General features: G+C 35.3%; 1 protein-coding gene across 4 annotated transcripts in view; it reads left to right on the plus strand.

Annotated features, from left to right (window-relative positions):
- Nucleotides 1–2,723: 2,723 nt before the first annotated feature.
- LOC113065643 (ensconsin-like) overlaps nt 2,724–13,119 on the plus strand; it is a 32,172-nt gene continuing 21,776 nt past the window's right edge. Inside the window, exon 1 of one of the 4 annotated variants that reach the window (XM_026237077.1) lies at nt 2,724–2,858. In XM_026237077.1, coding sequence (XP_026092862.1) covers nt 2,813–2,858 — 46 coding nt within the window. In that variant the 5' untranslated portion in view covers nt 2,724–2,812. Of the gene's footprint in view, nt 2,859–7,814; nt 8,055–13,119 lie in introns of those variants that run through there. The other 3 variants (XM_026237078.1, XM_026237079.1, XM_026237080.1) reach the window with 3 other exon arrangements.

Here is a 13,119-nt window from a genome sequence, read left to right on the forward strand (position 1 = left end):
GGGAGGGGAATATCAAGCTCGTTAACACAGTGAGTGCCAGAACGCGCACAGTATTGGTGAAACGTGAAATCCCTCTGCGCTCATTGGACACAACAGAGATCCAGAACCATGGACCATTGTACAGTATGAGATTATAATATCATGACATTTTGACATCTATCTATCTATCTATCTATCTATCTATCTATCTATCTATCTATCTATCTATCTATCTATCTATCTATCTATCTATCTATCTATCTATCTATCTATCTATCTATCTATCTATCTATCTATCTGTCTATCTATCTGTCTATCTGTCTGTCTATCTGTCTGTCTGTCTGTCTGTCTGTCTGTCTGTCTGTCTGTCTGTCTGTCTAAACAACATAGAATGCAAAACAAAATAAAACGCAGTATAAATTACAATAAAATAGTATAATACAATTTTCAGTACACATAGTTACTGTTTATTATTTACTGTATTTACTATCATTCTTTAAAATAAATTTGATATTGATTTGACATTTTGCTTTATAATGATTTAATTGATTTATGGAGGCAACTAATAAAATGGTATAATATAATTATTATAATTGTATAATAAATGAAAATAAAAATAAATGAAAAGAAAATAGAATACAAAAAGGTTAGAAAGGTAGTTAGATTTGTTTTGTTTTTAAGAATATAATTAGAATAGTGAGTGCAAGGTTAGATGGTCAAATAAAGATGGAAGAAATGGGTTTCAAGCTGATATACTTTATATATATTTTGGATAAATTAAATAATTAAAACAAACAATCTAACTACCTTTCTAATCTTGTTGTATATATATATATATATATATATATATATATGTGTGTGTGTGTGTGTGTGTGTGTGTATATATATATATATATATATATATATATATATATATATATATATACACACACACATATATATATACATATATATAGGCTACATACATATATACAAACACACACACACACACACACACACACACACACACACATATATATATATATATATATATATATATATATATATATATATGTAAATATGCAAAAAAAAACCTCTAACACTTATATTATTTAAAAGCCCTTGCTACATGTGTTTAAGCTAACTGAGACTTGTTATAGCACTTGTATATCATTGCTCTTTTGTTGTTTTTGATTGCTTCCACTGTCCTCGTAAGTCTCTTTGGATAAAAACGTCTGCTAAATGATTAAATGTAAATGTAACTATACTTCTATACAATACAGTCCAATACTATATGCAATACAAAATATAAGGCACAATACACAGAATACAGCAGCATAATCATATTATGCCCTAATGAGAAAAAACTTTGTCTGTGTTATGTGTGTTATGTCGATGCATGATGGTGTGTTAAAGGTGAGGAGAGGTCAGAGCGTCAGTGGGATAGAGGACAGTGAGGAGAGAAAGTGTTCAGGGCTTATGTAACGAAATGAAACTCCCACTAATGAGATGGCCCAGTCACAAAACACCTGTGCTGCTCCAAAGAGAACAAGAGAGACTGAGGGAGAGAGATTTGGTTCCTTCATGTTCTCGTTTATCTACTTTATGATGCTTCTTAATAACAATGTGGGATGCATGATGTATGTGAGCAGACAGGATGATGGATTGTTAGACAAAAAGCTTGGGGTGTGTGTTTGTGGATTAGAGGTTATCTGGGGATATTCAATATTAAACCATCCAATCCAAAAATACATGGCTTATTGCTCTGTTTTTGTACATTCTGTGTTAAGCTGAACCAAAACAATTCTCAGAAGTATTTTTTTTATCCATTTATTTGTATGTAAAAGAGAGTGATGTCAAATGACGTCACTTCCAAAAATAACAACTGGCTTAGTACACTTAGTACACACACACACACACACACACACACACACACACACACACACACACACACACACACACACACACACACACACACACACACACACACACATCACTTAATGGTGCATGGGAACAGTTTATATTCTTATTATAATTATATTATAAATATGATACATACTTATATATATAATTTTCATGTTCAGATCATGAAGGTCCAAATGGTACAACACACACTTCATTTAGTTGTGGAAGTGTACTGTAAATTGCTGCCACCTTTTGGACATCTTGTAATATTACAAGGGAAGACACATAAACACTACGCCATAAAAATAAATAAATAAATAAATAAATAAATAAATAATGTAAAGGACAAAAACAGTGTGTAGACTACATAAAACGTCAGCTTGAATAACATGAATATGCATTATCACTAGATGGCAACAAAAAGACAAATTTGTGTTAATTAAAAATAATAAATATATTATTGATTATTAAAGTATCTTATTAAAACATTTTAAATAACTAGCTATTTTTTTAAATAAAAGTTAAATATAAATAGTTTCAAAGTAAAATAATTAAAATATAATAAATAGGCCTATAAATGATTGAGTGATTATAAAATATATTAGAAAACAGAAATAATAATACATGCCTATTTTTAAAGATACAAATTATTTAAATAATCTAAAGTTAAATTAAATTAACATTTTAAAATAAAATTAACGAGTTATATTTGATAACATACAGTGTTTTATAAGCATGCAGTTGCAATTAAATAAAGACAGATATAGACTATTTAATAAGTAAACATTTAATGAACCATAATTACTGGACTTAATGAGCAAAGAGCTCTTGCAATCGGTCGAGTCTGTCTGTCTGTATCTGTGATTCTGCACCTGTCCGCTAGAGGCGCGTAACCGCCGCTTTAGTACTAAGCGCGCGCTCTCTAATCCTCTCATGTGACGTCGGTGAAATGGCGGAGCGGGATGGAAGCGACGTCTGTCAGAGCTCAAGCCAAGGTGAGCATTTATTTACTTCACGTAAAGTTTGTCCAAAAGTACTATCAGCGCTTCCAAACTTTTATCTGTTTTTAAAGCTGCTCGGTTCAACCTGTCACAATATAAAACACTTTTACCTCAGAAAGCAGCGCGCGCCGGTCAGAGTAAAAGGATTACGTTAAATCAGTAAATCAGCCTAAACGCTTGAGCCAAAGCACTGCCATCGGGTGTTTATATCTCGGTTAAAACATTGGTTTATGTTTTGATATGATGCTGGTTAATTAGTTTATACTTTTTTTTAACTCAATTGAAGCAGTTTTGATCGGAGCACCTGTTACATCTCATGTGACGGGACAAGTTTAGGCTACAGTATAGCCTATCTGTTGTATTTTACTCGTGTTGTTGTGTTATTTGTAACGTTACAGCCAAGTAAATATCGCCCTAAAGAGCCTTGTGTAATCCTCCTCTCTTTATTTGTTTGGTTTGTTACATAAATTTGTTGGTGAGTGAATCGCATTGTATTTACATTTAGATTAACGTACCCCGCCCACGTCATCATCTTCATACCCCTCTTATTTAACTTACTCTCAAATTGTCTTTATTTGTCTAAATACTGGTGACTAATGTGTCCGATCCAACCCATATCACTTTTTGAAAATAGAAATGGGTTTTGAGAAACGAAAACCTGTAAGAAAAGCAAGGGGAAATGCTTCTGAGTAGTTTTGTGTCTGCATTACACTGGTCCAAAGACAATGTAGGTCAGACTGATATTTGTCCATTTCTAGATTAACCAATCTTGCAGATTAACAGAGATTACTTGGCCTTTGTGGTTACAACACCTAAGCTTTGTCAGTAGATTCTAGCCACAGACAACAACGGTTTTACTGGTTAAAGTGTAAGGTTACTGTCTTTCTTTGGGCTGGAGGGGCAAAGATCAGATTCCTGTGCCTTCTCAGTTATGAATTTAGTAAAGTAAGAGCGAGTAGTTTTTTTTATCAACTTTTTTTATTGTCTTTCAGTTTGATAGTGTGTTTTTGACATGTATGGATATACAGATAAATAGATTAATATAGATCACTGTTAAAAAAATGAAGACATTTGATTATTTTGATTTATTTTATTATTATCAGCATCTGTTCATAACCTACTTTCTTTGCTGATCAGTAGAAGCTTTCAATGAATAGTTCACCAAAAATGAAAACTTGACCCACACTCAGGCAGTCCAAGATTAAGTTTGTTTCTTCATCAGAACAGATCACTCCCGCACCAATGGAAGTAAATGGGTGCCCTCATTGATTAAAAACATCACAATAATCCACAAATTTCAGTCCATCAATTAACATTTTGTGAAGTGAAAAGATTTAGTTTTAACTTTAGACCATTGCCTCCAGGTCCTAGAATACGAGTCCTCTATCCGTAATATTGCTTCTTATGGCCAGAAGTTATGATTCAAAGTTAAAAGACATTAATTGATGGACTGGAGTGGTGTTGATTACTGTGATGTTTTTATCAGTTTGGACTCTCATTCTGACGGCACCCATTCACTGCAGAGGATCAATTGGTGAGCAAGTGATGTAATGCTACATTTCTCCAAATCTGTTCTGATGAATAAATAAACTATAAAGAAATTGTTTTTGTATGTGACTGAACTTTCACTATGAGAATCCATGATGACGCCTTCATTGTATGTATCCCCTGCTTCCTGAAAATTTAAATGATTTAGCATCTGAATGAGTCCAACCTTTCCATTTATGAGTGCTAAATGCAAATTCTTATTTATTTGCTTTAGACAGTAAGCAATGCAAATAGTGGCACATATGTATAAATACATATTCAGTGTTCCCAGATGTCACATGCTCTGAAATGCATGCAATTCATATAGACAAATGTGGATCATTTTTAAACAAGCTGATAACCTCACTTTCAGCATTTAAATAGTCTATTTAATATTAACCAATAAAGACAGATGGTTATTTTATTGCAAGAATATGTTTGCTTGTGCAGTTTTATGGATTTAGTACTCCTACAATTATCAGTTATTGGCTTATTCATGCAACATGCATCAAAGTTTAATGCTACAGTGCATGTTAAGTGTCTCTTATAGAGGTAGAAATGTTAAAGACCATACATCAGGTTCAGAGCTATGAATATCATAAAAACATTTTCAGGTTAAGTAAGTTTTTATTCAAGTTAGAAATATTACAGAAATTAAAGTAATCAAATGCAAATTTTATCAAAGGTAATTTCTGTAGTCTTCAGTGTAAAAAATTAATACAAAATGAATGATTACCATTAAAGTTATTAAATGTTTTCAGTCAAGAGCAGAAAGTGATTTTCTTTGTCTTTAGTTTTTTGATTAACATGACAGACAGGAATATTGGACTATGGTCCCTTTAAGAGTTTTCCACAGACCCAGTATACTGTTAGAAAACATACCTCCTCTTTCTCAAGTATTTAATGTTCCAAATCTGACTGTGTTAAACTGGATACTCGCCAAGATGGGCATTTTGACATAATTTTGTATGCATTTGTATGTTTTAGCATAGTAAGCCACTCATTTTGGTATTTGTGGGTCACAAGCTGTTTGAGACTGAGTGGGGCTTGTGTGCTCCACTAATATAGATCAGTGGTGGTGCACGCGCTTTTGGTGTAAGCACGAAACCTGTGGGAATTACTAAAGGAATGTGTGATAAAAGCACCATTTAACCAGAGCGAATGAGAGTTGTGTGAGAGAGAAGAGAGTGAGAATGTGTGGCTTGATGTTATTGCCTGTGCGGCTGGTGACAAAATGGATATGCTCGAAATCGGAAAGAAGTGAGACTGATCCGGGCTGATCATGAGGAAAATCGTCCGATGACAATCCCTGGCCGATCCATCGGTGCATCTCTAAAAAAATAAAATAAAAATAAAGGTCTTGTCTAAAACCGGGTTTGAATGGTTAAAGTACAATAGGTAAAATTAACTATATTTCCAGCATTTTTTATTTTTTTAGTGTTTTAGCAAAATAATTAATCTTTTAGTTGCTTACTGTGATTCTGCTTCTGTTTTTAAAATAACCGTGATGTCTGCATCCATTATTGGTGCGGCTCTAGATTAAAAATATTAGAGGATATACGCTGTTTCACACAGGTATGAAAAATACAGTGGTGGTAGCTGGGTGGAAAATCCTCCTATTATCCATGGCACAAATAATGGTGTACTACATGTGACAAATAACAAATAATGTGTAATTTTTAACTATAATTTTAATTAACTTTAATTACATAGGCTACTATTACATTCAATTACATACTAATGTTATGCATTATAATATGAATTGTAAATTATGCAATATTACAGCATTTGAATGGTAGAGTTCTCCTTACTTTGTCATGAGTGTCTCTCTCATTGAATGGGACAGATTTTACTGGAAAAATCTATGTATTGAACAATAATATATTTCAAAAAATGTTCTTCCTGTGGGGAAGCATTACAGCCAGATATAGTTTGCTATGAATTAAATGGAAATTAAATTTAATTTAATTGTGTAACCAAAGTATCAATAATGCCCAGAAAAAAGAAGACAAAAAACAACAACAGGACTCTTATTTTGAAATGTGTATACTATTTCAGGCTATTCCTTCAGATGAGAGAGAAAATATGCATTCTTACAACCGTTTAAAACATATTATATAAAGGTCATAAAGTAGACATTGTCATATTCATCAACTCGAGTGCTCGCCCAAGTAATGTCTATGTGTGGGACGCACTAATATAACACATCAGATCATTACAATAAACGACCCTTATTGCTTGTGGTGTGAACTGCTCTGTTGTTTTAAAGCGCTTTTCACTTTATTTAGAAATGGTGCTGCTTTTGCCATTATGTCTTAAGGTCCTGGAACCCAAATAGGCTTGGTATAGTAGATTAAAGTAGAAGGAGAATTTACAGTTGCAATCATTTGGTGGATATTAGTGGTTTAAGTTGACTGTGCACTACATGTAAAAGGGGATCAAATAACAGTATTTCATTACTGCATCAGTTTTGTGTTCGTGAACTAAAGTAATGATGATTTTCAGTTTGCAGTAGGTCAAAGGTTGATCTTTAGGTGTCATGCACTTGTTGGCTGTAAACTATCAGCTGTTTCTCATTCATAAACACACACACACGCTCTTATCTCATGACAATAAGGGGTGGGACACAAGCAATAACTGCTCTTATAGATTCAGTATTTCATCAGAATGATTCAAAACACAAACTTCCTTTCCAGTTCATTAAAAGAGCTGGCTTTGTTTTTGCACATCGCCAGCAAATACAACACAATGGAAAGATGTTCCTGACCCATCCCTGGTGTGTGTATTTGTTTTTGGAGCATATTATAGCCAGTGTGTAAATATATTTAAAATATGGGATGACTGTCTTCATGTGCCATCATATTTACCAATGTTTAGTGAATTTTCACGGGTGTGTTTCTAGGAATCAGCAGAATGTGGAATTTCATGCGGGGGCGAAAGAGTTTACTATATAGATCTCACAGCAGATTCAAGTTGGTCAGTATTTGTTTGTAAACAATTGTAGGATGGGCAATAATTATTCTCTTTCCGGTTCATTTTTATCTCACCATTAAGTGTGCCATAACGGTCATGGTGTCTGTTTATCGGCTGGCTCACCTTGCAGGTCTTCGTACTGAATATTTCAGTAGGAAACACAGGACTGTGTGTGTGTGAGGCAGTGTTTCAGTGCATTTGTCAGTCTGTAGTACTTTCTCTATAAGGGCCTGTGAGAGAGAGAGAGCGAGAGAGAGAGAGAGAGAGACAGACAGACCGTGTCAGCATCAGCAACTAGAGCAGCCGTGTCTCTCAGGCTTAAGGAGGAAGAGATCCGGCTGCTTCTGTGGATTACAGGAGCATCAGTAAGTCGGGTTGGACTGGAAGGAGTTTTGACTCATCTCTTTTTCCTTTCAATCTGTCTTGTCTCATCTTCCAGCTGTTACTGTTTTCGTTACTCTTCCTACTAAGTGCTGTATCATCTAAGATCATTCAGAGGAGATGCGTGGGGTGCTAGCTGTTAGCAGTGTTGGTTGCTGAAAGAGAGAGGCACAGGAGAAGAGAGGAGGATGCCGGCCCCCCTCAGGATGAGGAGGAGGGGGGCCTGCAGGTCAGCTATCCCGTCTCTCTCCACCATCGCTGAGGAAGAAGAGGGACAGCGGAGCTGCAAGAGACGAGGGAAAGGAGGAGGTACGTGGGAGGTCAGGATAGGAAAGATTAAAAAGGCTGATGTAAATCTCTCTGGGGTTTTGGTGTCAGGGGTGCTAAGCTAATACCTGGCCTATTAAGTGATCTGTGTGTTGGCGTGTTTTGTAGTTGGTAAAAGTTAAATTTAACTGTGGCATAGCAGTGCAGGGTTAGTGATGTGCAAACTGATTCAGTAACTAAATGTGCGTAAGAAAAGTGTGGCCTTAATACTCTGTAGCTAATGGCTTTTGACTGGCAGTTTTTTTTATTTTCTTTTTTTGTATGAGTCTTAAAACTTAAGACAGCAATCTTGAACATCATAGGTGTTATGCTTAAAAGTGCATTCTAGTTAGCAGCAAGGACCCTGTGTTCTGAACCACTCATTCTATGACTACGACCTAAAATACATAGTCTTTAGTTCGATAATTGTGAGCGACAGCATCACATGCATTTCACTGAAGTGGAGAAAAACACATTTATCAGTCTTGAGTGTCTGTTTTAACACAGCTTCTACTGAAAATAAAAATATTTTTGCTCTCTTTTTCTGTTGGGAGTGGCTGTTTTGCCCCACCCATTGTCGCTATTGGCAGATGACTGACAAGTTGGACAGGATGGCCTGGGCTGTGGGTGGGTCACATGACCACCAGGAAGTGGATTGTAAACAACTGACTGAAAGGATCCACATAGAGGTGGATGGGACTGTTCGGACTAAGGCAAAAGGTTTTACATTTGAATAAGGGATATAGGTTAATGATCACATTCAGCAGTTTCCTTTGTAGATCTGAATTGACATATCTCTATCTATGAGGAATCACTTTTATTTAAGCTTTCTACAATTAGCCTAAACCTCCTTACAATTAAAATGTAAAGCAAACGTACTTAAACATGTGAGGTATGACTCCAACTTTGACTTTTCACATGCTCAGATTTGGGTCACAAGACTGTTCTCAGCTGGGCCAAAAATCCCTCTGAACTCAAAACACTGCTGCCTCACTGGTGTAGGCATTACACACACACACACACACACACTCTAAGGCTACTTTTAAAAAAAAAAAAAATTTTTTTTGTGGGGTTCTTGTAACTCTGAGATGGAGAAATAGATCCAGATCCAGTCACTTTTTTTTCATCTAAGTGGCTTCTATCAGTTGTATGTTCTGGGTGTGCCACAAAGGCTGTGCTCTGCACAAAAGAATAAAGCATTCAAAGCAGGGATGTGTAAGGATAGTCAACTAGTAATTCAGTAGTCAGTTAGTGAGTATTCAATGTTTTGTTTGTCTGAACTTTAGTGCACTATTAAACTGTTGGCCCAATTGAATTTGTTTATTAAATAATATCTTATGTTGTTTTATAATTTTTTTGTTGTTACTATGGTTACAACCATTTGTGTTGTTTATCATGTTTATCAAACACAGTATGCATGTGTTTTTAAGTCCTGTCAGTTTGAGCGAGAGAGGGAGAGAGAGAGCGCCGCATGCTCACCGTCTTCAAACAACCCGAGCGCTGTCTAGCTCTCTCTCCCTCGCCATATTAATCAATGGACATGATGGTGTCGATGTTTAAATCATTTAAAATGAGAATGTAAGTGTGCTCATCCCATTTTTGTTTCTAAGAAGAAATTTGATTAGATTTCATATTGCAATATATATCGCAGAAAAATAAAATATCGCAATGTCATTTTTTCACAATATCGTGCAGCCCTAATAATAAATATAATGAAATAATTTCGTTTAGGCTATGCATAGTGCCTAGACCTGCCAACAAATGCTTATTGTTAGAAGACAACAAAACAATCCTTAGACATAGACCATTACTGACCTCAATCACACCGGCTCCCTCAGAATCAACTGACCAACCAATCTCCTGCGGCTGCTTCTCTTTCTCTCTGCTAAAATATCTCTATGGGGATTGATATTGTTTTAGAATATGCCTATTATAGAGATCGGTTCTATTATTGGCAAAGAATAAAGAGTTGTGATTAGCTTGCTAAATTAACCATTTCTTGTATTTTGCTTGTTCACTCTAGCTAGGCTACAGTTTTCCATAGCAAACCAAAATATCCCCTTTCCTTTACCTCAAAAAACTTAGCTAAAGGTGAGCAGGTAATTAAAAACATTGTGCAATTTCACTCCATATCACAACATTTATGAAAGCTGCCACTTCACACCAATGCAACGAAACATCTTCTTGATAGCACGACTCTTTGTACTTCTGTCCAACTTTCGATTTTTCGGCTATTTTTTGTAGCTGGATATATATTATTTGTTGCGTCTAAATATGAATGAGGATACAGTTGTTGATAAATCGAATTGTTATTGTTGTTCTTATTATCATTTGGGGGAGGTGGGGGGCTTAGGAACATTTTGGGGTAGCTTTAGCCCTGCTAAAATAGACCTAACTACGTCCCTGATGTTAACTGAAGGCTAATTTGAATGATGCACTATTTGAACTTTAATCAAGTACAATTGACCATGACATCCTCACCTTATCTTATTCCAGAAAAGTCACTCACCCAATGCTGTTGGGGTTGGGGTGAGGGGGGATCTGAATTAGTTGATGCACAAAATCAGCACCCCGATGAAGGTTGACTGGTATTTTAAAAATACTAATCTTGTTTTAAAATTCAAATTACATTTGATATGTATTTTAAATACACATGAGATACTGCCCATCCCTGCTTGCATATTTGTTTCTGTCATTTCACATTGTTTTAATGGATCATTACCCTAAATGTTAGGTGGTGTAAAATCCTTCAGATGTTGTCTACCACACTCTGTAATAAAATAATGGATTTAATTGGGTCCTGTTTGATTTGTCTTGTACTGGTAGGTGAGGGTAAGGCTCCTCTGCTCTTTCTCCCTTTTTTCTCCCTCTTCTCTCTGTAAGTGTAACATTAGCTGCCGCAAAGCTGCTCAGATCTCTGAGCCTTCCCGCCCCAATACACACACACACACACATCCTGGTGCCATGTGGAGAATTGCACACTAATCGCTAATCTCTCTCTCTCTTTAATCTTGTAATTGTTCTGTACTGCACACACTGCAATTACACACACACACAATTGTGATCCATAATCTCACATTTACACTCTCAAAAAGGGGGATCTACTATCTCCTCTCAATCAGTCTAAGATTGAAGGTGTTGGGTCGAAGGCCAGTTTTTCCTTGTCCTTGTCTCCATATTCCTCTTTATTTGACCATGAATGAGCATACACAATATCATCAGCCTATAATGGATGTTGCATCCTTTGGACTTGGTGTAAGCACGAGGTTGTGTCTGATGTATTGGATTAGGATGGCTTCCTTGGTGATGTAGACACAAGGTTTAGATTGAGGTTTTCCAGAATATTCCAAAATTATGAGTGAGATTCAAGGTAATTCAATTCAATTCAATTCAAGTTTATTTGTATAGCGCTTTTTACAAAATAAATCGTTACAAAGCAACTTTACAGAAAATTATGTTTCTACAATATTTAGTAGTAGCTAGTAGTTTGTGCACAGGTAAGAGCTGTCATTGATGTGCAGTTCACTGTTTCCTAGACTAGATGTTTTTAGGGCCGTTTGTAATGTTGTGTTTGAACAAATGTACTTGGTACATGATTTGTGAACATGTTGTTTACAAAATTTGTCATTGTGCTAAAGTTAAATATATATTTATAAATAACATGTTTTTTTTTAATTATTTGCTAAATATAGTTTTCAGTGTGTCTTTTTAATGGAGTGTGTCTTGTTCCTACCATGGGATAAATTATTATAAAAAGGGCAATTGTGACTGTTACCTCACAATTCTGAATTAAAATTGAGTTTACATTTACGAATTCAAGGGGAAAAAAAGTCTGAATTGTGAAATAAAGATCTGTTTATATATATATGTTTTCCTTGGTGGAAATTGGCTACCATATACTTTTTTTTTCACTGCATATTGGAAAACATTTATAGTGCTTTTCACTTTTTTCACACTTTTTTATTACATTTTTTTTTATTCAAGTATTTGATTATTTGTTGCTTTTTAAATGGTCCACTTCAAGAAGTCCTGTCCTAAAGAAGTGAACTGATTTCTTTGGTCTTGTGCAGGCTAATGAAGGACAACAGAATTAATTCAGGTTTAACTGTGATTGTGCCATGTGAAGACGTTTGCCATTTAGCTGTATTAAAGATTTGCTGGCTAGAGGGGGTGGAGATTGGTTCTGTTTAATTTCAGACGTTACTCTGCTCACCAACAAGTGAACTCTAGGTCAGCAACACTAGGCTTCAACTCTGACATTTGCCTTTAATGTTGGATCTTCTGACACCTGGGAAACAGGAAGACTTTGCAGTGCTTCTTTGAGCTAACTTTTATTTATGAAGCATTAATCCTAATCTCAGATATTATTTTGGATAGTTGGTGTGCAATTTGGGATTTTGTTTAACAGTTTGTTTAAGCTGGTATACAAGCGCTCTGTTTTAACAGGTTTCTCCTTTCCTTCCTTCTTCAATGTATTATCTTGTGTGACAAAAGCAGGCTCCTGATTTACATAGCATTTATCCAGTGTTTTGTCTCAAACCAAGGCAGTTCAGCTTTGCTGCACACACTGGAAACTGTTCACAGCGGAGCCAAGATGGAAAACATTGACAGCAGTAGAAAATAAGAAGGGACACTACTAGAATGTCACTCTGTATGTGTGTCTGTGTTTGTATATTAGTTTGCTATCTGTCTATCTATCTGTCTGTGCTTATTTGTATCAGATAGCCCGAATAGAGGATATTTACTTAAATACTCCATAACCTACATAATCTGCGGTTCAAACTCACTGCAGCACACTATGATTTTTTTTTTTTTTTTTAATTTTTATTTTATTTTATTTTTATATATAATTTGGCTGCATTAACTTTGAAATAAATTCGGCGGAATCTTGTTTTTGCCACAGAATAAAAAGGTCATTGACTTATCTCCCAATTCTGACTTTTTCTCACAATTCTAAGATATAACATTCAAAAGAGATCTGAACTCAGAATAGCCAAATATGAACTCAACTGCAAGGAAAAAAAAGTCTGAATTGTGTGAAAATGCCAAGCACAGTCCCCCTATTGAT

Source organism: Carassius auratus, chromosome 48 (assembly GCF_003368295.1).
Source record: "Carassius auratus strain Wakin chromosome 48, ASM336829v1, whole genome shotgun sequence".
NCBI lineage: Eukaryota > Metazoa > Chordata > Actinopteri > Cypriniformes > Cyprinidae > Carassius > Carassius auratus.